The sequence below is a fragment of the Leishmania donovani genome, chromosome 11, assembly GCF_000227135.1.
Source record: "Leishmania donovani BPK282A1 complete genome, chromosome 11".
Classification (NCBI taxonomy): domain Eukaryota; phylum Euglenozoa; class Kinetoplastea; order Trypanosomatida; family Trypanosomatidae; genus Leishmania; species Leishmania donovani.
In genome coordinates, this window is record NC_018238.1 from 211,827 (window position 1) to 235,024 (window position 23,198).

The window sequence follows — 23,198 nt, forward strand, 5'->3', positions numbered from 1 at the left end:
ACTCGCTGGCTTGCTCGTTGCGGAAGCGGCGCGTGATGGAACGCCGTGTCTCGTGCGGGCCCTACGAGCAGCACCACGTTGACGTGTAGTCGCTGTGCCCTTTTCTTTGCAGCCTTGTGCCTGTCACCTTTGGCTCGTCCCTCTGGCTGATGCTCCCCCGCTTGGCAACTGCCTTCCCTGTGCCCCGCAGGTACCCCATACCCAGCGATCGTCGCCGTTGGAGAACGAAAAAGGCCGAAGACGAGACCCTCCACCGGAGGGAAAGGGGGCCCCCCGCGCAGCCACGCTAAGAGAAACGGAAAGTGCGCGGGCGCGGCATGAAGCTCAGCGTCACATCCGAGGAGAGAAAGCCAGCGCAAGCCGAAAAAGGGCACCGAAAAGATGCGGAAGAGATGCGAAGTGCATTGTCACAAGGCGTAAACGACGTTCCTACGACTGGCCTGTACGTGCTCGAGCCGTGGGAGGGTGCTCCCTGTTCGTTGTCTGTTTTACCAGTCCCCCTCTCCCGTCCCTTTAGCGTTGCAGTGAAGGAGGGAGGGACTACACGGTATGTTGTGGACGGCACCCAACCAATCACCACAAACATATATAGTGTACATGAGTATAGATCTAAGTATGCCGTTGCGAGCCCTTGCGGTCTACGTTAGCCAGCATGTGTGCCTTTATCACCTTTTCCTTTTCCATGCCTTTACATCATCCCCCTCCCCCTCCCCTCGCGTTCCTCCTCCTTTCGACACGTAACACACACACACACACACACACACGATGGCATGAGCCGTGACCAACATTTTCTCGCTCTTCTCTCTCCCGCTGTCTTTAAATACTCCTTTTGCAAGATCAACCAAAGCCACAACGCGCCACATACACATACACACACATATACAAATATATACATAGCTACATACATATATATGTGTGCGTATGCGTATATGTATATACCTATGCATGCATAACGGCACATGCGTACACCCAGACCCCACCCACCCAACCCACACACTTCCTCAGAAGGCAAAGGAGTCAGGCGGACCTGTTCTCTCTTCCCCCTTTCGACACATCTTTGAGTTGGCGTGTGCGTGCGATTTCGTCTGCGTCTGCCCCTTCGCGCACAGTCTCAAGTGACGCAAAGGAGAATTGGTGAGGAGTAGAAGGGAGGACCCGAAAAGACTGTCCATCTTGCTATTCCCGTCGCTTATTTTGTAAAGCTACTGCTGTATACATATATGTGTATATGCATTTCCTGCGCCCTTAGTGTCGTTCCGTACCGTTGCTGCTGCTCACATTCCTCGCTTTCTCGCACCCCTCCCCGCGCCTCCCCGTGTGAGAGGAGACACAGAGAGAAGCGAAGAACAGCGGAGGCTGTTTGTGTATCCGCGACCTACTTCTCGTTTCGTGTCTCCTGCCACGATCGGAGGGAAAAACAGGATCAACGGTGCTCTCATCATCTCGGAGATCGCGGAGGAGGAGCTGAGGAGAGGGAGAAGGTGCGAACACCGGTGTGCGCCCCGTCATCACCTTTTCCTTTCGCAGCATTTCTTTTTTTTTTCGTTGGATTTCGTGTGTTTGTCAGCGCTTCTAAGACGCGCCCTCCTCTCTTCCTCATCCTCGATCTCTCTGCGCGTGTGCAGGGCTGCAGGCACGCACACGTCCTATCGACATTGGTAGATAAAAGCACTCGTTTTTGCGCAACGCGACACGCGACATGCTCCGAACATCGGTGATGCGTGCTCTCGGCAGGCCAGGCTTGCCTAGAATTGCTGCTAGCGTCGGTGGCACAGCTTGCATTCCCATGGCTGCGCTGTTCCGTCGCCCTGCCACGCCGACCGCAGCGTCTGCCACGTCAGCGCTGTGGTGCACTCGGTGCTTTGAAAGCTCCAGTGCGGAGTCGCCGCCAAAGGATGCTGATGCGGGCGAGAAAACGAGGCCGACTGAGGAGCCGCGTGTTGAAGCGACCCTGATGCCGTCGGAGACTGCCGCAGCGCCGGCTGCCGCTGCCACTCCCGCACCTGCCGCCCCTATAAAGAGCAAGGGGGTCGACTACGCCCGCCTCTACGCGCATCACCCGATCGACTATGAGCGCTCCACTTCGCAGTCCCCCAACATACTGCGGTTTCCTGCGAACACGTCTGACCCGACATTCCAGGAGAACATGGCGCGCATGGAGGGTTTCGTGGAGCAGCTGCGCGCGCGCGTGCGGTACGTGCAAGCCGGAGGCGTTGTGTCGGCGGAGGAGGCTGCCAAGGCGGGCGTCTCTATTTCGTCCCTCGAGGCGGACGACCGGGTCCGCAAGCTGCACCTGAGCCGCGGCAAGATGCTCGCGCGCGAGCGCATCGAGCGGCTTATCGACCCCGGCACCCGCTTCCTCGAGCTCTCGCAGCTGGCTGGGTGGGACTTGTACTGGGATGACAAGAAGAAGGAGTACGAGCGGTGCTACAGTGGTGGCATTGTGACGGGCGTCGGCATCGTGAACGGCGTTCGATGCATGCTCGTCGCGAACGACGCAACGGTGAAGGGCGGAACATACTACCCGATCACCGTGAAGAAGCACCTGCGCGCGCAGAAGATTGCGGAGCAGAACCACTTGCCTTGCATCTATCTCGTCGACAGCGGCGGCGCCAACCTCAGCCGCCAGGACGACGTCTTCCCTGATGAGCAGCACTTTGGCCATATATTTTTCAACGAGGCGCGAATGTCCACCAAGTCCATCTCGCAGATTGCGGTGGTGATGGGCAGCTGCACGGCGGGTGGCGCCTACGTGCCGGCCATGGCAGATGAGAGCATCATCGTGGCCCGCAACGGCACCATCTTCCTCGGCGGTCCGCCGCTTGTCTTCGCGGCCACCGGAGAAAAGGTATCGTCAGAGGATCTCGGCGGCGCAGACGTGCACTGCCGCATCAGCGGCGTGGCGGATCACTACGCGACTGACGACCTGCACGCCTTGTACCTCGCGCGCCGCGCCGTGGCAAACTTGAACTTGAAGGAGCACAACGAAGCGCGAAACCCAACCGATGTGAAGCCGGTGCCGCCGCTGTACGACCCGAGGGAGCTGGGCGGCTTTATCCCGGATATGCTGTCGGACGTCGTCAAGAGCTTCGACGTGCGGGCCATCATTGCGCGCATCGTCGACGGCAGCCGCTTCGATGAGTTCAAGGCGCTATACGGCAGCACGCTTGTGTGCGGCTTCGCAAGGGTTGAGGGGATGCAGGTAGGCATTATCGCGAACCAGGGCATCCTCTATTCGGAGTCCGCCCTGAAGGGGGCGCACTTTATCGGTCTGTGCACGCAGCGCAAGGTGCCGCTGCTCTTCCTTCAGAACATCACCGGCTTCATGGTGGGCAAAAAGTACGAGGAGGGCGGCATCGCTCGCAACGGTGCTCGGCTCGTGATGGCAGTCTCCACAGCACCGGTGCCGAAGATCACGGTGCTCATAGGCGGCAGCTATGGCGCCGGCAACTACGGCATGTGCGGGCGCGCCTTCGAGCCGCGCTTCCTCTTCATGTGGCCAAACGCGCGCATCAGCGTGATGGGCGGGACGCAGGCCGCTACAGTGCTTGCCTTAACGAACCGTAACTTGAAGAATGCCTCGGAGGCCGAGGTTGCTGCCTTCAAGGACAAGGTGAAGAGGAAGTACGAGAGGGAGGGTTCGTGCTACTACAGCACCGCGCGCCTCTGGGACGACGGCGTGATCGCTCCGGAGGACACGCGTGTCGTTGTGGCAGAAGCACTGCGTGCGACGCGGCTGGCACCGATGGTAAAAAAAATAGAGTGACGTGCCTATGAGAGTTTTTGGTGCGCGTGCTCTTGTGAGAGGGTGTGCTGTGCGAAAAAAAAAAACCTGTAACAGCCTCCACGCATGCCCTTCTTCTTTCGCGCTCTCCGTCCTTCTCTCTCCCTTCGTGCAATGGGGCGCATGCATGCTCGCGCCGTCTGTGCTGTACTCGGGTTAGGCGTGTTTTCTGATGTGCTTTTCGGTGCCCACTCCTTTATTTCACGGAGTCCGATCGGGCGTGGGCGTTGCTGGGAAGGTCGATGGCATGGAGCTCGTCATCCTCGTCCCTATCTCGACTCCGCCGCTGCGCCACGTCTGCCCTCCTGCGAATGCTGGGAGTGGCGGCTGAGGGTAGGAGACGGGGTCGTGAGGCGATGTGGAAAGACGTGGTGAGATAGGTGACCATCGAGTGATAGCACCGAGGGCGTCTTGGACTACCACCGCCACGGTGTGAGGCATGGGGTTGACCTTGTATCGTGGCTGTGCAGTCCCTACACCGCTGTGTTTACGTGCCAGCCATTCTTATGTTAAGAAGCACAGCACATCAGCACTGATGCCAACGTGCCTGCGCTCGGACGAACACCCTAGCTTGCTCTACCATCCTTTCTTGCGTACATGTGCTCCCCTCATGCTGCCACAGGCATTCACGCTCAACTTGCCATGGACCCCACTCGTGCGGGTGGATGGGCCCAAGCTTTTTGTATCGTCTCTCTTCCTCTTGCTCTCCTTGCTCTCACCGCGTCACTTGCCGGCAACGTGTTCTTGTCGTTTCCGCTGACTGTCCTGTTTTCACCCTTGCCTGCCTGTGCGGCTGAGCGCGAAGAAGAAAGCAACAGAGAAGCGAAAGCTGAACGGCGTACTGCAGTAAGTACAGATACACGGCCACGACGCACCCTTAGAGTGTCGCCCCCACTTTTACCGCATCGCTGTCTCTTACTCGGCTCTCCTTCACTGTTCAAGCCGCCCCATGACGGATCTGAGAGGAGTGCCGCCCAGCAAGGTGATCTCCGCCCCAAGCGGTTTCGTGCAGTGCAGCACGCACAATGTCCGGCGCAAGGCCGAGTGCTGCGAGATGAAGGCGGTGCTGAACGCTGATATGGAGGTGATTGACTACATCTGCGTCTGCAAGCATCCCTTCACGTGCAGGTCGGCTAGTGAGCGGCAGAGCAATGGCCTAGCGGCCGCTTCGAATGCTCGCAGAAACGCTCCGGATGGTGAGAGCAGCGGCGCTGCGCCGCTCGTCATAGACGCCAGCAGCACGAGCATGACGGCTCAATCAAAGCATCATCACCATGGTGGGCAGCCCAGTGCCGCCAGGGCAGCAGATAGGGAGGCCGGCGTGAGCACTCTCTTCGCCGTGTCCTTTTACGATGCCTCGCGCAGCACGCCAGTCCCGAGCACCTCTGCCACCGCTGCCGCCGTCTCGCCGAAACCGTCCGCTAAAGACGGGGAAGATAGGGGGGACGAGAACGACGAAGGCACTAAGGCTAATGCAATGACGATCAGCGACAGCGACAGCGACACCGATGACGTGGACTCCCTCGACAACTCGGCTCCGTTCACTGCCGGCGCTACCCCAGCCACCGCCGCCGCCGCATCGTTCCCTGCCGCTCCACGAGAACGCCCGCGCTACTACGACTCCGTGCAGAACGCCAGCACCGGCGGCCACGCCCCGCCGGCCAAGGTGTGCTGGGGCTGCGGCATGTCAGGACACGAGAAGCCCGCTTGCCCCAACGCGCTGTGCCGCACCTGCCACCAGAAGCGCGGCCCGTACGGGTCGCCGCACCGATGTACGCCCGTTATCACGCCGTCGCCGTTCATCGTGTACCCGACGCCGTCCGAGTGGCGTGCGGCAACTCAGAAGACGGCGGCCGCAGCGGGGGAGCCGAACGGCATGGCAGCCGTGCGCTGTGTGGCGTGCAACGAGTACGGTCACTTCGACTGCTCCACTGTGGTGCTGCCCTCCTCGTACGCCTTGGTTGCTTCGTCGTCCACCGGCCCTGCCGCAGTGCCGCACACGCTCATCTCCACCTGCTGCTTCTGTGGCGTCCGCGGGCACACCGTCTTCGACTGCCAGCAGCGTGAGCACGTCAACCCTGACTACTTTGAGCGACGCAACCAACTCTTCGCGGATTCCGTGCGCCGTGGCAGCAGCATTACAACAGCTGGTGCGCCCTTCAACAACAGTGGTAGTAGCAGCGGCTACGGACACCCCTCGCAACAGCAACACCAGCAGCGGTTCTACGGCAGTCCCCCCGGCGGGGCACCGTCATCGTCCTCGTTCACGCGCTACGGCAACCACCGCGGCGGTGGTGGGAGTGGCCAGCGCCGTGAGCGAGACTGGTGCGACAATCGCGAGCAGCGCGTAGGGGGCAACCAGTACAGAAACAGCCACCGCGAGGGCAGCGCGTACTACAACGACTCCTACGGTGGCGATCGAGATCATCAGCGACGGCGCTACGAGTCTCCGTCGTTCTCTCGTGCCGGCGGCGGCCCTGCCCCCTCGTCTTCGCCTCTTCTGCACGGTCGAGACCGCTTTCAAGAGGGTGGTCAGCGGCACCATGAGGAGCGGTCTCGTGACAGCTATGGTGGCAGCCACCAACGCTACTCAGAGGGCGAGCATGGCGGTGCTGGGTCGCGTGGCCATGACCAGCGGTTGCATTATTCGCAGCAGTCGCAGCACTCCCACCGTCACGGCTCATCGCGCCGCGGCGGCCGTCTTGGGGACAGCGGTTACTACAGCGACGACAACCTGTTTTAGAGCCCTTGAGAGGTGCGCAAAAGTTACTGTCATGGTGAGCGGTGATGACGGTGGTGATGAATGGGGCGTGCACTTGGGCTGGGAAGGGTGGGTGGAGGGGAAGGGGTCGAGTGCACGGCGACTTGTGTAACCGCCCGATGCATCAGCCATGACGGTGGCCGAGGCTACGGCGTAGGCCGTTGAACACGCGTCCGGCCCCTCCTTGTTTCGTGCCTGAGACCTCACCTTCACTTTGAGCGTGTGCCTCTGTCTCTGTGCGTTGCCTTGCGCCAAAGGACGTTGACTGTGCTGCGCTGTCCCCCACCCGCCCATTGCTCATGCAGCTTCTCTGTGGCTGCATGTGCACGCGCGTGTGGCTGCTGCTGTAGCTGCGCGCCGAAGTTGATAATGCCGTATACATATATATGTTAAAGAAGAAAGGCCCTACATGCCGCCCCAAAGAGAGACACCCCTGCTGCGCCTGTACGCACGCGTACGTCAGTGAGCGCCAGCCCTCGCAGCTGCACCGTTCACGCTGCGCGGACGTCTTCATATGAAGGCATCGAGGAGGAGGAGACTGGGCAGACAGGCCGGCTTCTTTCTTCGGCTTGCTGCCTTCCTCTCTTTTTGCTCTTTCTCTTGTGCACCCGCCGGCGGGCAAGTAGCGCAGCAGCACTCAGTGCTAGTGTCGCAATGACCTCCAGCTTGGAGTAGGTGTGTGTGCGTGTGTGGATGCGGTTGCCGAGAAGGGGGTCAGGGTTCTCCTGTTGGTGTGTCTGCAGTGAGTTGCCGAGGCTGCCATCACGTGCCCGCCAATTTTCCAGACCTGCGCAGTATCGACGGCACACAGTTTCATCAGTGTCTGGCTCTTCATCCCATCCGTGCGAGATCCCGCCATGGATCCTTGCAGCGCATGATATCCACTTCAACTTGCCGCCATCCTGCTACCCTCCCTCACGCCTTCTGCATTGAACGGGTGCGGGTCTCTTCGCGCTGCTTTCACCGGTCATTCTCGGCGACGATTGACCTGTACCACACACACACACACACACACGTGTTGTACGTGCAGCTTCCACCACAATAGACTCTATTCTTTTTTTGTCCCCTCGCCAACCTACTCACGCTCACAACTCTCTCGTTCTCCGTTTCTCACGGTGCTTCCTTTTTTTTTTCCTTCGGCTTTCTTTCTTCGCTTGTGGTTTCGTTCACTCTCGTGTGATTTGCACGCGCACGCGTTCGAGTCCCTCGGTCTCTCCCCGTTCCTCATCTCGCTCCCTCCTCCTTTCTTCTCCCAGTGATTCGCATCTTTGTGCCCTCTGAGTTTCTGCCCGTCTGTCTTGGCCTCTCTGTGTTTCTCGGGCCCATCACCCCCCCCCCCAACCACACCCACGACCACACAAGAAAGAACGAATTCCTCAAGAACTCTGTTGAGCGGACGACAGATTCCCAAAGAAAAAGTGAGCGAGGATATACACAAGGCAGCTGCGGCAGCGTTCCAACACGCGCAGACAGGTACAGGCGCCCACGTGTGAAAAGGAACAAATCGATTTCGATCAGCACCCATCTTTGTGTTTTTTTTCTCCTGACCCTTTTTTGGCACACAAAGTCTCTCCTTCCAAACACAGCTGGCACGACTGCTGCTGCCGCCCCCCTCCCCCCTTCCCTTGGCCATCGCCACCCACCCCCCTTTGCACACGTACCTTGAAAGAGACCACGAAGGGCGGACGCACAGAGTAAAAGGGCATTGTCAGACTCTTCGCGGTTTCGCTTGTTATTTTATTCCCTTTTTAAATTTGCCTTCTCGCTTGGCTTATTCTTTTTTTCGTTGTCATTCCACGTTTTCCTTTCTTCCGTCTCTGTCCGCGGTGGCTCGGATAAGAGGCACGCGCACAACAAAAAAACACGCGCCTAAATACACGCGTGCCTACACCGGCACGCCCCTCCTCTCTCCTCCCTCCACCCTCCTTCTGTTCCTTTCCGTTCCTTTCCGTTCCTTTTTTTGTGCTTTCATGGGTGTTATGTCAAACGTCTGACACACACACACACATACATATATACATATACACACACATATCTATATATATATATATTCCCCTTTCTCGCTGACTGTCACTCTGTAGTCTGCTTGTCGGTGTATTGCGCCTATAGTGTGCGTCGGTCGAAGAACGGCTGCCTTCGTGCGCCTTTCTTCATCTTTCCGTTCTTCTCGTACCACACAGGAAGACACCAAACACACTCCCTGTCTCCGCTCTTCGCTCTCCCCCGAGATTGGAAGGCACGCATTTCATTGTTTTTTTTTTATTGTTGCCCCTTTTTTTTTCTTTGAAGCCGTTCGGTCCTTTTCTTTTCCCTTTTGTGGTGTGATAAGTGCGTGCGGGAGTGGTGCTCTCGAGTTTGCGTGTGTTGAGCCCCCCCCCCCAAGGGAGGACAGATCCGCTTTGCCTGTTCCGTGGCAACTGGTTCCTTCCACTCGTGCTCTTCTCGACCTCACAGTCTTGCCGCCGGTCCTGTCACTCACTTGTTTGCTCTCTTCTTCGACCGCCATTGCCCATGCACCACGCCCTTCTCCCGCCTACTCCCTCTGACTACATCCCATCGTTTTCGCCATCAGCTCCCACGCAGAAGCGTGTACTTGGCGCACGAACCAATTAGCTCGCTCCCTTTTCTCGCTGGGCCCTCCCCCTGCTGCACCGTCGCTCACACCACGAAAACGACCTTCCCCCAGCCCACCCCTTGTTTTGCAAACGGACACCTCCGAGCACACGCAAAACTACCCCCTCCTCCGCGCACACAAACACATAGAAGTGGCTCACGCCAGGACAAATCGAGAGAAAGGCTACCGCGGCAAGGCCGACACCAGCGGAGCTTCCGTGCAGCCGAAGCAAAGGTGCCAATCGGAGGAAAAGCAACAGAACTTTAAAGGTTAAAAATCACGAAAGAAAGGGAACACACACACACACACACACACACACACACAGAGGATACGACGAATCGAAAATCGGAAAGAATAAGCGAAAATCAACAAAAAGTTGCGTGCGGAGTACGCCGTCCCTGCTTGGTACCCACACCCACACCCACCCACCCACACGCATACACAAAGCACTCGCATACAGTCTTTCCCTCTTCTCCCCCACCCCCAAAACGTGCCAGCTCAACGCAGAAGTAAAAGGCATTATTGAAAGCGCTGGAAACGAGTACACTGTCACACTTCTCTCCTTGTATCTTTATCTTCCTTCTCTCCTTTCGCTTCTTGTCCTTATCTATTCTCTTTCCCACTCGCTCCCCCTTCTCTTGCCCAGTGTCCCCACCCCCCATTGGCCTCTTTTTGTCTTTCAATATTTCTTGTACTTTTGATTTTTTTGCCTCCCTCCCGCCCGCTCCTCTCTCTTCAACCTGTCTGCCTCCCCTCTGCCTCTCTCTCCCTCGTTGTTTCTCGCTGCCCTGCTCACTTACCTCCCCTTCTTCCCCCCTTCCCCTTTCACTCCTCTTCCTCCACTCGCGTATACGACTTCCCCCTCTTGCCCGTCTTCTATTTTTTTTTTTGGCCTCTCCTCACCACATTCTCCTCCTCTCCCCCTATTTTTACTGTTTGTTCTTCCCTTCCCCCTCGTCTGTTCACTGTGGGGGGAGGGGGTACCTTGTCGACTGTGTGTGTGTATTTTATATTTTGTTGTCTTGTCACACCATCTGTGCCGGGGCGTCTGTGTGTGCGTTGGAGCGGATCGCCGTGTTGCAGAGAAACTCTTTTACGCCTCGTTTCTCCAAGGCTGGCGCTCGTCTCCTTACCTTGCACCTCCCTCTCTCTTTTGATTTCCTATTACTGCATTCCTGACGTACACTCAGGTCGGAGCGCGCCGCCCTGCAGACGCACGTATGCACATACGGCCCCACTGATTCATGCACACGTGCACGACCCTAGGCCCCGCCAGTCGCCTTCTTTGCTCTTTTTCCTTTGGTTGACGTCTCTCTTCCTTCTTGGCTTTCGCTTTCCACTCACGCGGTGTATGCGTGTGTGTCGCTTTTCTGTCATTCAAGAGCCTCTTCACACAAAAGAATCCCTTTTTCACCTTTTTCACCTTTTCCTCCCTCCCCCTTCCTTCCCGTCTTCGGTTTTTCGTTTCGCTGCTTCCGTTGCTGTGCTCGTGGTGGAACCTGACGCGCGGAACCACGTACCACACACAAACACACACATACATACACAAATCAGCAAGAGGAATTCACGAGCGGCTCACACATAAAACACGGAGAAACGGCTCCACCACTTTACCTCTCCGTCGTTTCTCTCCATCTTTGTTTTTCTCCCTCCTTTTCCGTCTTTTTTTTCGATTCTCCTCTTTCTTTTCTCGCTTCTCGTAGGCTCTTCGTTTTACGGTTTGCCCACTGCCGTTCATCTTGTTCACGCCCCCCCTCCTGCATCCTCCCCTCCTCCTCCTCTCTTCCTCAGCTCCGTCTTTGCTCACTGCTGGCGTGTGCCGGTGAGTGCGAGTGCGACTGTATTTTTGCTCCCTTATCGCTGCTCCTGCTCTTGTCGGTGCGCCTGCGTGCCATTGGACGAGATTCCTCAGTAGTGTGTGGACGAGGGGGCAACAGAAGGTTTCCTCGACTTGTGCACTCTCTTCTTCGCCTCCCTTGCGGCTCGATTCATCTGTCTCGCAGCCGCTCTCCGCGCGCGCATCTGTGCCGTCGTTTTCCCACCGGCTCACAAGAATCATTCCTCCACATTCGCACCAGGTGCAGCGGCACTTCTCTCTGCGCGTTCTCCTTTTTTTTTGATTACGACTGGAGCTCCCTTTTTCTTTTTTTCACCTTTTCATTTTCGTCCTTTCCTCCCTTGGCGCTCGCTTCTTTTTGCGTAAAATCTATTTCCTGCGCCCCCCCCTCCTCCCCTCCCTCCTTTTTGTTGTTGTTTTTCTTTTCCGCTTCTGTGTTGGTGCGGCCGATTTGATTTTGTTCGTGTGCGCTCTATCTTGGCTGCGGGTGCTGGAGTGCCTGTGCGTGCGTGCGTGCATTCCTTCAGAAGTAGAATCGCCCCCCCTCTCCCCCCTTTGACTTTGCCGGTTTTGTTCATTGGATTTGCGTGCACCTCCTCGTATCACCCTCTCTATCTACGGGGACGTGTGCCAAGGCGAGTGCAGCGCGTAAACACGAAGGAAAAGCCTTCCTTCTCCTCCACCTTCCCTCGCCTCCAGAGAAGCGAACAGCGACAGACAGACAGACACACACACACACACACACACGCAAAAAAAAACGGAGCACAAAGAGGCGTGAAACATCGGACGGCAAACAGACCAACAAGCAAAAAGAATCCGAAAAAAAAAAATAGATCAGCGACGCACTTCCTATTCCTTCTCTTGCCCTTTTTCCTCGTTCTTTTCTCCCATTTCCATCTTACTGGCGGGGGGCCTCCCTCTCCCTCCCTGCCTGCCCCTCTCCTCCCCCCCCCACCACCACCAAAAAAAAAAAACGCACGCACGTTACACCTTGTGGGGATCCCTCTCCCTTTCTCACCACCACGCGCAAGCTCAGCCTCGTCGCCGTTGCGCTTTGTTCTCTCCGTTTGTGTTGCCTATTCTTGCTTGCTCGCGGTCTCTCTGTCTGTCTCGCCGTGCGCGTGTAGCAATTTGGTGTTGCTCGAATTCTTTTTCACCCATTTTCCGTTTTCGCGCGTCGTTCGTGAAGGATGTGAGCTGCCCTTCCCTCCTCTCGTCTCTCTTTTCCCGCTCCGTTTCTCCTCTTACGTTCTCCTCTCCACACTCCAAAACCACCTCCGTGTATCACCTACCTCGTCTCTCTTTTTCTTTGTACGCTCCTTGTCCGGATCAACGTGCATTTCCTCTGGTCTCCCTTTCGCCCTATTCTACTTGATTTCTCTCTCCGTTCTGCCTGAGCTTGCGTGTCTGTGCGCGATTTACACGTTGCCGGCCCCCTCCCTCCCTCCTCATCCCTCTTTCCCCATAATCTTTATCAAGGTTTTATCTATCCGAACTTGTCTAGCGGATCACCAACGAAAAAAAAACGTGACGCACCCAAACACACAACGGCAGCAGAAACTCTTTTTTTTTACGCTTCTGTTTGCCGATTTTCTCTTGGATTGGAAGATAACTACTTCCCCTTGCCGTTCCTCTTCTTTTCGGTTCTCTCCGCGCGCGTCTGTGCTTGTGATTGCGCGTACTACATCACCACTGAAGTTGCTGTTTTCGTTTGGCGAAGCGGGCACGAGTAATCCGCCTTTTTCTGGATTTTTGGTTTTCTTCACCTCATCTCCTGTCTTTCTGTCTTCCTGCCTCTCACTCCCCCGCTATTCATTGTTCTCCCTTTCTTGCTTTGTCTCGCTGTCCTCTTCCTTTTCTCTGTGATTTTGTTGCCGTTGTCTTTCATCTCTTCGCTCCTATAAGGGCTACACGTGTGTGTGTGTGTGTGTGCTTGTGCGTACCAGAACCCGTTTTTTTCTCTTGCCCGTCCCCCTCCCTCTCTCTCTGTCTGCCGTCTTTTTTTTGTTTGCTTGTGCGCTTGCTTGTCCCTGCCCACGTGCTCCTCTCCTTCCATCTCCCAATCTCCGCGTATCTGTCCCCCTTTTTCGACTTGTTTCGCGACTTGTTGTGAAACTGCGTGAGTGTCGTCGTCGTCTTGCCGTTGTGAGATCGACGCTGCTCTGTCTTTTTTTTTCCTTTGTTGACGGCTCCTTCTCCGTATTTTGTTTTCCATTTGGCCGTCCGCACATTTTTTTTTGCATATTTCGTCTTTGTGGGTTCACGTTATCGTTTCTCGTGCCTCTCTTCCCCTCGTCCGTCCCCGTCATCTTTTCGTCTCTCTCTGTTGTGTGTGTGTGTGTGTATGTGCTTGAAAATCTATTTGGCGTTTTTGTTTCCCCCTTTGTTGTTGTTCCACCACGCGCGTTTTTCTGTTGGTCACATCTTCGCCTCACCTTTTTCAAGTTTTCTTTGACAACCTTTCTGTTTGTTCACACTTTCTTCGTGCGTGTTCGACTCTACCCCCACGCCCTTCTCGCTCTCTCGGGTCCCCCACGTGTTGCTGTCTTCAGTAGGACGGACTCTCTCACACGACAACAGACCACGGGAAAACAAACAACAAAGAAAAACTGAACGCGGCTTCTGCGCTCCTCTGATACTTGGGTGTCGTACTTCACAGTGATCGTCGTGGGGTGACCCCCACCCCTCCCAAAAAAAAAAAAAAACAGAAAGATATTCTTTTTTACCGTCTTTTTCACAATTGGGCTTCGCCTTGTTCTCATCCCACCCCACCATTTTCTTGAGCGGCGCTCTTCTCTGTTTTACATTTTTTTTCGTTGGTGTTCCCTTTTTTTTCGTCTACCCCCGTTGCTTATTTTTCTTTTCGCCTTCTACCTTCATATCTGTGGCCTGTGCCATCTGCATCTCCCGGCCCCGGGGGGCTCGCGTGACAATAACTTGCGACCCGGTGCACCCAGTAGGGTTTCAACCCTCTTGCCTGCTTAATCGGTCTCCTTGGCTCTGTAAGCACGCTGCAACCCTCCCAAATTTTGTACGGACTCGGGCAAACAAAAAACAGCGACGGTGAAGAGGCGAGCAAGTGTTCTTTGCAGTCAGCAACAACAAAAGCAACGGGCCCCCATCTTCCTCCCCTTCCTTCACACAAGCTAACAGGATCCACAAAGACAACAGCGGAGGAGCACATAGAGGACTGTGTGTTGCTACGTGTGTCTCTGCTGTTCCCTCTCGTTGCGCTCATTCCTTTCTCCCTCTTTTTTTTGGCTCCCTCGCTTTATATTTGTCTACGTGTGCTCTCGCTCTCGATCTTTTTTTCGGTTGTTGCTGGTAGTGTTTGCGTAAAATTGTATATTCCTTTGAGTTGACCCCTCACCCTTTTCCTTTTCTCGTGTGGGGCTCCTGCTCCCTTCGGTGCGCGACTGTTTTCTGCTTGTGTGTGCGTGCGTGCGCGTGTGCTCCTTTGTTTTTTGCTTCTTCCGCTCTCTTCGAGGGGCTCATACGAATATATATATATATACATACATAGAAGAGACACACCGACACACATAAATACACACACACACACGCAAGGGACCCCCTTTTTGCCGTATAGCTTCTCATCTTTGACTTGTTCGTTGCCCTCTCGTGTGCTTCGCGGGCTCGACACTCGGGAAAACCTCGAGGCAATTATTTTTCTTTTTTTTTTGTGTTTGTCGCCTTTGCGTCTCGCTCTCGATTATATTTCTGCGGCTGACAGACTCGTCCCTCGCTCTCTCCGTACAAGGATACATTATTCCATACGTGCATCTTGGCGCCTTTTGTTTTTTATTCTTGAGGTTTGGTCGCTCTGCATTGGTTCTCCTGTCATCGGGTCTCTCTCTTATTTCCTTACGTGTACTTTTTTTTTGTCGTTGCTTCCCCTTTTACGATCTTTTTTTTTCTCCTTTCGATTACGACTCTAGCGTCGCGTCACGTTGCGTGTGTGTGTGTGTGGAAGTGCCCTCCTTCTCTTTCTTCAACGCCACGAAAGCAACATAATCAGTGGCTGCGTCGGTTCATTGAACGATTTTCTTCCCCCATCCCCTCTCTTCTTTTTTTCAGTCGTATTGTCCTTGATCGCTTGACTTTTATACACCATTTTTTAGTTTGAAGCTTCTACATCGCGGTACCGGTTTCGTGCGCGCGTTCTTGTGCACCGCCGGCTGCTCTTGCTTCTGCATATCGCTGTCCCCGCTGGCAGCGTTGGTTGCACCTCCCCTCACCCCCCTGCGCCTGAGTGAGTGTGAGCGTGTTTTCGCACCTTTCACGCATCCTTTTTTTTTTCGTTTTGTGTTTTCTCGTGCTGCTTGTTGTGCACCGCGCGCTATGTACAGATTCCAGTCTTCGTCCCCTCTTTCCACCCATAACTGCGCTACTACCGCCACCAGCACACCCCCAGCTGCTGCCGCCCTTCCCGGCGCTCAGAGCTTCGCTTCGCTCGCCACTGCGCGGCTTCCCCGGGGTTCGGGGCTTTCACGGAACATTCTGGCCGACGACATGGACAACCTGCTGAGCAGCAGCGACTTCACTGCGACGTTGTTGCCGTGGGCCGTTTTCAGTTCTTCAGACGTCCCCGAAGTGACTAAGAGTGAGCAGCAGCAGCAGCAACAGGCACCCTCGCAGGCCTTCAGACGCCTGCCGACTCCTGTGCAGACAAGATCGATTCCTTTTATGCCCAGCATGGACGGTCCCTTCCCCTTTTCGGATTCTGCAGGCGGTGAGGCTCCACAGCAGTTCTCCGCATTGCCGTTGCAACAGCGACACCCGTCGTTTATTTCCCAGAGCTTCTCCAAGGAGTTCCGCACAGTGAATCAGTACACCGCGTCTTCCTTTGTGCACGCGCTCGACACGAAAGCTTCTGCCGCCACCGATCCCCACCTTGTGAGCGCCCACGGCAGTTTTCCGATGCCATTGAACGCGTCGTCGGCGAACCAGGCGGAAGGGGAAAATCTAAGCTGTGCCATCTCCTACAGCAACAACCACGGGGAGGCTTGCGGCGATGAGCGGTCGCGACCATCGCGTCAAGCACACGTGCACGGGAGCGCTTCATTCTTCTCAGCGTCGCTGTCGTCGAGATCTTCCTCGTTACTGTCGCCATTGACGCCCGCTCCAGAGGAGCACATTACCGGGTACACCTCCGTTATCCTGCCGACGGTGCCTCCCTCCTTCACCGGCGAAGACTACTACGAACATGCGATGCATGTTCAGGTAGAGTTTGTCAAGCAGCTGTGCGACGGCACTGGTGGCAACGATAGCAACGGGAGCGGCAAGCTGGAGGAGTTGGGCAGGTCGCGCGATACGTCTCGCAGCTCTTCGCTGCAACGCCTGCAGCAGTCGGCTTCTCTGCACGTGAAGGCAGGCAGCTTTGACGGCCTGTCGGCAGCACCGGGGTCTCGAGCGGCCATGGGGGCGGCGGCATCGAGTGCGCCGGTTGCACCGGCGCCGCCGCCTTTGAGCACGTTCCAACCACTCAGCACTGCCACGACTGGCTCGGACGAGTATCGGGCGTATTCGTCCGCCAGCGCCGCCGGTGCTGGCACCGTGCAGGACGCACCGACCGGGGTCAACCAATTGAAAGGCAGCGCGCACGCGCAGCTTCAGGCGTCTTCGGGGGACTTCCAAACACCGCTGTTGCCGTCGCAGGGGATGGCCCTCCTCCAGCTGCCGCCGCCGCAGTATCGAGCTCCTTTTACTTCATCTCCGTTGCTGGCGCAGACGTGGACTAGCACTGCTGGGGCTGCGAATGGCGAAGAAGTGGCTGCCCCCAGTAGCGGCCAACAGCAACTTCAATTAAACGCTCATTCGCAGTCGAACTCGCGCCAGTACTCTGTCGGGGCCACATCAGGGGCGGCGACGTTTGTAGGTCCGGCTTGGTCTGGCAGCGGTGTCTACACAACTTCACCAGCGCAATCCTTCAATGCTTCCAATGGCTACCACACAGGCAGCGGCACGCCCCCGTCAGGTGGCCCAGCACATCTGATCATGTTAGTGCCTGCGTCCAGTGAAAACTCGTCTACAGGCCACTCGACGCAAGCTCAGCAACACCTTTACGCCATGCAGGTGCCAGCGCAGACTCTCTCTACCAGCGAGACAGCCGCCGCGCCTCGTTATGTATCTTCTCACTGCAGTGGCGCTGTACCGTCCCCATCGATGCAGCTGTCGAGCCCCACAACGGTGGCTTCTGGTAGCAGTGCCAGTGCCGTCCCCCTGCTGTACGTAACAGCACCGACAGCTTTTGCGGGGTTCCCGCCCACGGCGGCGGGGCGTCAGGTGAACACATCGCCCCCCTCCAGCGTCTCTGGCCACTCGTGCTCCGTCAGCATGACACAAGCTTCTGCACCAGAGATATCTTCGCCGAGCTCGCACTACCTGTACCTGCACACCTATCCTCCAGCGAACCACTCGCCATCGCGGCCGCTGCCCCTGCAGCAGTACTCAGGGCACTTCCCCTCACAAGTGCCTAGCGCGGGTATGCCGAAAGCGGCCGAGCAGGCAGCCTCGGCCTCCCTGCACGCCAGGACGCCATCGCCCTTGGGCACGGCAGCCGCAGCGCATCTGCCGCACGCCATGAGCACCGAGGCCTTCTCTCCAGGCAGCAAGATGGCTGGGCTGAAGTGCCCTAGCATCCGGCCGGTAGCGCCTGCGACAAGCACAGATATGCTGCGCAAGCAGGTTAATGTCCACGGTGCCATGATGAACGTGCTGCCCTTTTACCCGTACAACGAGAGTGCCCCACCCGCGCTGACGGCGCCAATTGTGACGGGGACCCGATCGGCCAGCAACAGCACTCTCGTGCAGTCCTTGAGCGGGTCGGGCTGGTCGTCGCGGTCCGTGAATAGCAACACAGAGTGCAACCTGGACGGAAGCCGGCGATCACTGGACGGTTTTAGGAGCCACGATGGAGCGAAGGCGTCCTCTTGCACGTTGAGAGGTGACACGCCCTCGCTGGAGAACGCGCCTGTGTTGCCCATTTTCATTCAAATGTTTCCGTGCGAACTGCGTGACCGCGTCGGCCTACTGAACCGCGTGATAGAAGCGACGTGCGGGCGTGACGCTGGTCTTGTGCAGAGCTTCGAAACCCGTTCCGAAACATCCTTCATCGCCCATGTGCGGACGAACAACGTGTGGGAGTTGATCTACAAGTTGCGGTGCCGTGTGCTGATGGATCGGTTTGGCTTCTGGTACGCGGCCGACATCGATCAGTATGTGCGCATGAAGGAGTACTGCGAAAGTGTTCGGCGCCTGCCGCAGCAGACGAGGCATTTCCAGACTGATGGGCTGCCCTGCATGCCGCTCGTCGTGGAGCTGTCGCGCTCACTGGATCGCGGGCTGGTCCCTGAAAACACTGGACCGCGCTGCTTCGACGAGCTCGTGCCGATCGCCGCCGTGGATCGCCATCGTTCCCGCCTGCAAGGGTCGTCGTCGGCGCACAATGGCCACTCCAACGCGAGCATGAGCGGCAAGGCCGTGGCCGCCAGCGGCGCCTCTGCAGCTGGCGGTAGCGTTCTCCTCACTAGCGTTGGCGATGTGCGATCGCTGCATGGCGGGTCGCCGGTTTTTCCGACCAACAAGGGCCATGCGATGATGTTGTCACCGCACATGGTGCCAGTATTGGCGGGTGGTAGCTACAGGGCTGGCGGTAGCACGAGTGGCAGCAGTGCGCAGGTGATTCAAATGGACCCAAAGTTCCTGCCACCATCCTTTGCCATGTAGCGAAGTCCGTAAAAAGTGCGCCCGCAGACACACAAGCGCTGAGCGTGTCACGCCAACCCTCGTGGCTCCTCTTTTGCCTCTATGCCGTTGTTTCGGCTCTTTCATTGTCCATCTCTCGGTGCTGCCCTTCTGCGCTTCTTCTTTTTCTTCTTGTGTGCCTACTCTCGCCTCCCCCCGACACACACACACACGCATCACACGGTAGCTCCTGCCCCTCCTTTGGTTTTGAGCTTTCTCGTCCCAGCTTGTATTCAGGTTACTGCGCGATCCTCTTTGTTATATATAACTATATATATATATATATATTCTCTTTTGTGTACGGATTCCGAACTCCTCGTTCACAGCACCCCCCGCCTCTTCCTCTCCGTCTTGAAAGCTCTTGCCCCCTCCGCCTTGCCGTCGTCTTAACTTTACGCTGGTCTCGGCGTGACGGGGCTCTTCTTTTCCTTCCCGCTCTTTTTAAGGTTTTCTTCTCCCCTCCTGCCTTATGCCCTTGATGGCATTCCGTGTTTCTGGTATACACACGCGCATATATGCATATATATATATATGTATATAGATATTCCCTTTAAGAGCTGGCAAGCACCGGTCTTATGCATGTATTACTGTTCATATCTCTCTTTTCTCGTGTGAGTATCGGTAAAGGATGGATGATGAGGCTCATGCTGCTTGGAGCTGAAGTGCATGCGTGCATGCGATACTGCTTTGGTTCGTTATGCATGTGCTTGTCCTTGGCTTGTTGCAGCTGAATACCGGAGAAAGCCGAGAGTGGGTGATGAGATGGGGCAACTTGCCTCTCTCTCTGGCTGCTTCTCAGTGTACGTCTTCTCTTTTTCTTTCACCCGCTTGAACTTCCTTCACCGCATGCGCAAGCGCGCCAGCGCCTCGACGGCGTGATCCTGATGACGCACGGGCTAGCGCGTCTCTTTCTGTACGGGTGCCTTTGCCCCCCCCCCCTCCCCCCCCTCCGCCGAATCAACTGCCTCGCGGCTTTCCAGGCTTGAAGTGCGTGAATACACATGTATACTTCGTGTGCATCTGATATATATATATAGTAGATGGATGTGCATGTAGGTGTGTGTGTGTGTACATGTATGCTGGGTGCGCGTGCGTACATGTACGTGCCTATTTATATGTATATATATATATATAAATGTATATAGATGCCTATATATGACAGTGTGCGTATGCATATAGGTGTGTGGGGGTGTTCAGCGCTTAATGCTCACCCAACGCCCACCTTCTCCATCGTTTTACCTTTACCCAGGAACACACATGAAAAAAGACAAGAAAAGCACCGCGAAAAGGGAACGTTGCATTGTTTTGCACTCGTTTATGTTGGCTTATGCATGCAAGCATCCTTTCGAAGCTACGTTGAGGTCTCCAAACTAAGGACTGTGCGCGTGCATGCTCTCTCGTGGCATTCGCACTTTATTTGTGTCTCTTCCTTCGTTGTATGGCCCTCTCGTCTTTTCTATGTGCTTGTGTGCATGTAGGTGTGTGCCCATTCTCTTCTCGGATCACCTCCTCAGCATATACACCATCAGAGGGAGGGGGAGAGAAGGAGAGACAAGCACGACGTCGCTCAGCGTGGCCACCGCATTCTCTTCCATTCTCTCACTCGTCCCTGCTCCGTTTACGTTTTCTTCCCGTCTTATTTAGCCCGCTACGCATCTTCGGTGACGCCGCCGTGCTTCCACCCCCTTTCTCCTACTTTTTTTTTGTTTGATCTCTGCAACATCCCCTCCACTTTTATCTACTTCACTTTTTTTTTCTCCGAATCTTCTGTTTCTCCATGCGCGCTTCAGCGCGTCACGTGTCGCCAGAGGGAATGCACATCGAAATGCCTGCTCAGTGTGCTTGTGTTTGTGTCTTCGCCTAGGCGTCTTTTTGAGAGGACGAGAGGCGACATGTGTGCTTTTTCGTTTTTTTTTATACCGATGCTGTGATTGGTGATGTTGGCCATCTTTGCTGCTGTCTCGTTCTGTGCATGCTGCCTGTTTTGCTTCCTCTCCCCCTTTTTGTGTGCCCTGAACCACGCACAGAAACTACTCACGCCTTGTCGAAAATCACGAAGGTCCCCGTGTTGCTGTGTTGCGCTTCGTTGTGTGTGTGTGTGTGCTTTATGCTGTCCTGACGTTGTTCCCTTGTGTGCCGGGTGCATTCAGGTTTCACCCAAAGAAGGAAACGAAATACGCCGCTTTCACATGGTTGCTCGTCCAGCGTGGGCAGAGAGAGACACCGGAGCCACGAAAAGTATAAGCGGAAGGTGAGGGAGCGACTCCTTTCCTTCGTCAGTTACGTGCTCTCGGTGTCTCTTTGCCTTTCTTCGCGGCAGCCGGAGGCCACCGCACTGTCTTCTGTTTCCATGTTTGATTCCCCCCTCCCCCCTCTCCCTTCCTCCCATGTAGCTGTGACACGTCCTCTCGCTCCTTTTTGGCATTCCGCGTTGTCTCTTCTTGGTCTTGGATCTCCCACGCCCTATTCGCTCATCTTCGCTGCCCCTCCCTTTCTTTTCGTCTTTTGGTTTGATGAATGGTTGACTTTTCCTTTGATGTGTATCTTCTACGTGGGCGCGCATGGGCTGACGCGGACGCGGGCGGTGTGCGTTTTTGTGCGTGTGGAGCGAAGGGCTGCTGACAGCGGCCTTTGTTGTCGTTGTTGTCTCTCTCTCTCCCTTGCACTTTTGTTTTGTTCCATACTCACCCCAACACCTCTTGTGTTGGTTCCCCTTGCTGATATCACTTGTATCTGCGCGCCAAGTCTGCGCGCGCTCTTTACACTCTTGCGACGGGTTCTTCTGTTCTCCGTCGTACGCCACCCTCCATCACCTGTGGCGCTGTTTTATTCCATTTTCTCTTCCGGTTTTCGCCTTTTTTCTGTGTTTCTGCGTTCTTTGGACCCCTCCCCCACTCCCACTGCCTCCGACCCGCTCATGACGTGTATGCTGGAGCATCGCTCCCATGCCCGCTCCCCACCCCCTACGAGTACACCTACGTCGGTGTCCTACCCCTCTACCCCTTTATCTTTCTTCGTCAGTGCCTCCTCCCATCCAGATCCCTTCCTTTCGAACACCCCTCTTCCCCGAAAGCCTAAGGAAAAGACGGAATCAAGCGGAGCCGTCGGAGGGGCACACCCCTTATGTCTGTAACCTCCATGATGCGCTCTCGTTCTTTCGTGTTTCGCTTTCCGATCCACCGCTCCCTCGGTTATCCCTTCTCCTCTTTCACCCCTTGCACGTTTGCCTGTGTGGTGTAGTCTTTGCGGATGGCGACGGCCCCCTCTCCCTTTTTTCCCTGTCCTTGACTCTGGTGTGTGCGTGTGTGTGTGTTGCAATGCCTCATCCTCTTTCTTCCTTTCCCTTCTCCATGCCGAGCGTATTTTCGTCTGGCTTGTTTTTATTTTTATTTTCTTTTTTTTTAGGATCCTCTCCCCATCGTCCCTGCCTCTCTCAATGTTCGACGGATACGCGGGAGGGAAGGGCAGCTCTGAATGTGCCACAAAGGCCACTCACTCCTGATAAGGACAGGGCAACAGAAACGCATACACATACAAGGTTAAATCGCTAAATAGGAGTGGGAGTGCCGTGGTGTCGGTGGCGGGCCCAACTCGTACCCTGTCCCCTCTACTAAAGTTTCTCTCCCTACCCTGTCTCTGCGTCACACCCGTCGAGCCGCGTGGGAGCACATCCATTCCATGACAGAGAGCGGCGCTTCCCTCCGTTTCTCGGCTGAGGGTGCGAGCTTGCCGGCACGTCAGTTTGCTTCAGATGTCTCGCATATACGCTTCATCGTCTTTGTTCCATGCCGTTGAGAAGTGGAAAGTCACGCGTACGGTATATCGGGCGCAAACAGACGCCGACGGATGCGCGCATATGCTACTGAGCCATCCATGCTTTCAGCTCCTTCACGCTCGGCGGCGTGCCGTGTATGAGGCACCTCTTCTGACTTCACAAGTCGTCTGGTTGTGCTTTCTCTCCATCTCTGACTTTTCGCCAGCGGCCCAACTTTCCGCTTCTCGCGCCTCCTCGTCAATCGCCTGCTGTCTCCGGCAATCGCGCCGGTGCTCTCTATTAGACTTGCAACGTTTGGCCGTTCACCCTTACACGCACGTATGCGCCCATGTGCGTGTATGGGCGTCTTCACGAGCCGACGCACCCCTCCTTCTGTTGCATGCCAAACTGCAAAACACGCATTTCTCACGGGCACACCACAACATCGCTTCATGACAGTACACAGACCCGCGCGCCGCTGAGCTCGGTGTGGATATGACTGTGCTCAAGGGTGAGGAGCTGCGCGAGAAGGGCTATGGCGGCATCTACGCTGTCGGCAAGTGTGCGCAGTACCCGCCGCACCTGGTGACGCTGCGCTACAGGAACCCGAACGCCGCTGAGGGCGCCAAGAATATTGCGATGGTTGGCAAGGGTATCGTGTACGACTGCGGCGGCCTTGCGCTGAAGCCAGCGGCGCACATG

General features: G+C 56.0%; 3 protein-coding genes across 3 annotated transcripts; all 3 read left to right on the plus strand.

Annotated features, from left to right (window-relative positions):
* Nucleotides 1-2,155: 2,155 nt before the first annotated feature.
* Nucleotides 2,156-3,766, plus strand: LDBPK_110600 (3-methylcrotonoyl-CoA carboxylase beta subunit, putative; the record flags this gene model as incomplete). The annotated part of the gene is made up of 1 exon (XM_003858988.1): nt 2,156-3,766. The coding sequence occupies one exon, from the start codon at nt 2,156-2,158 to the stop codon at nt 3,764-3,766; it is 1,611 nt and encodes a 536-aa protein (XP_003859036.1).
* A 967-nt stretch (nt 3,767-4,733) lies between these two features.
* Nucleotides 4,734-6,527, plus strand: LDBPK_110610 (hypothetical protein, conserved; the record flags this gene model as incomplete). Its single annotated transcript, XM_003858989.1, has 1 exon — nt 4,734-6,527. One exon carries the CDS (start codon nt 4,734-4,736, stop codon nt 6,525-6,527), a length of 1,794 nt encoding a protein of 597 aa, XP_003859037.1.
* An 8,981-nt stretch (nt 6,528-15,508) lies between these two features.
* On the plus strand, nt 15,509-18,724 carry LDBPK_110620 (hypothetical protein, conserved; the record flags this gene model as incomplete). Its single annotated transcript, XM_003858990.1, has 1 exon — nt 15,509-18,724. One exon carries the CDS (start codon nt 15,509-15,511, stop codon nt 18,722-18,724), a length of 3,216 nt encoding a protein of 1,071 aa, XP_003859038.1.
* Between the last annotated feature and the right edge of the window lie 4,474 nt (nt 18,725-23,198).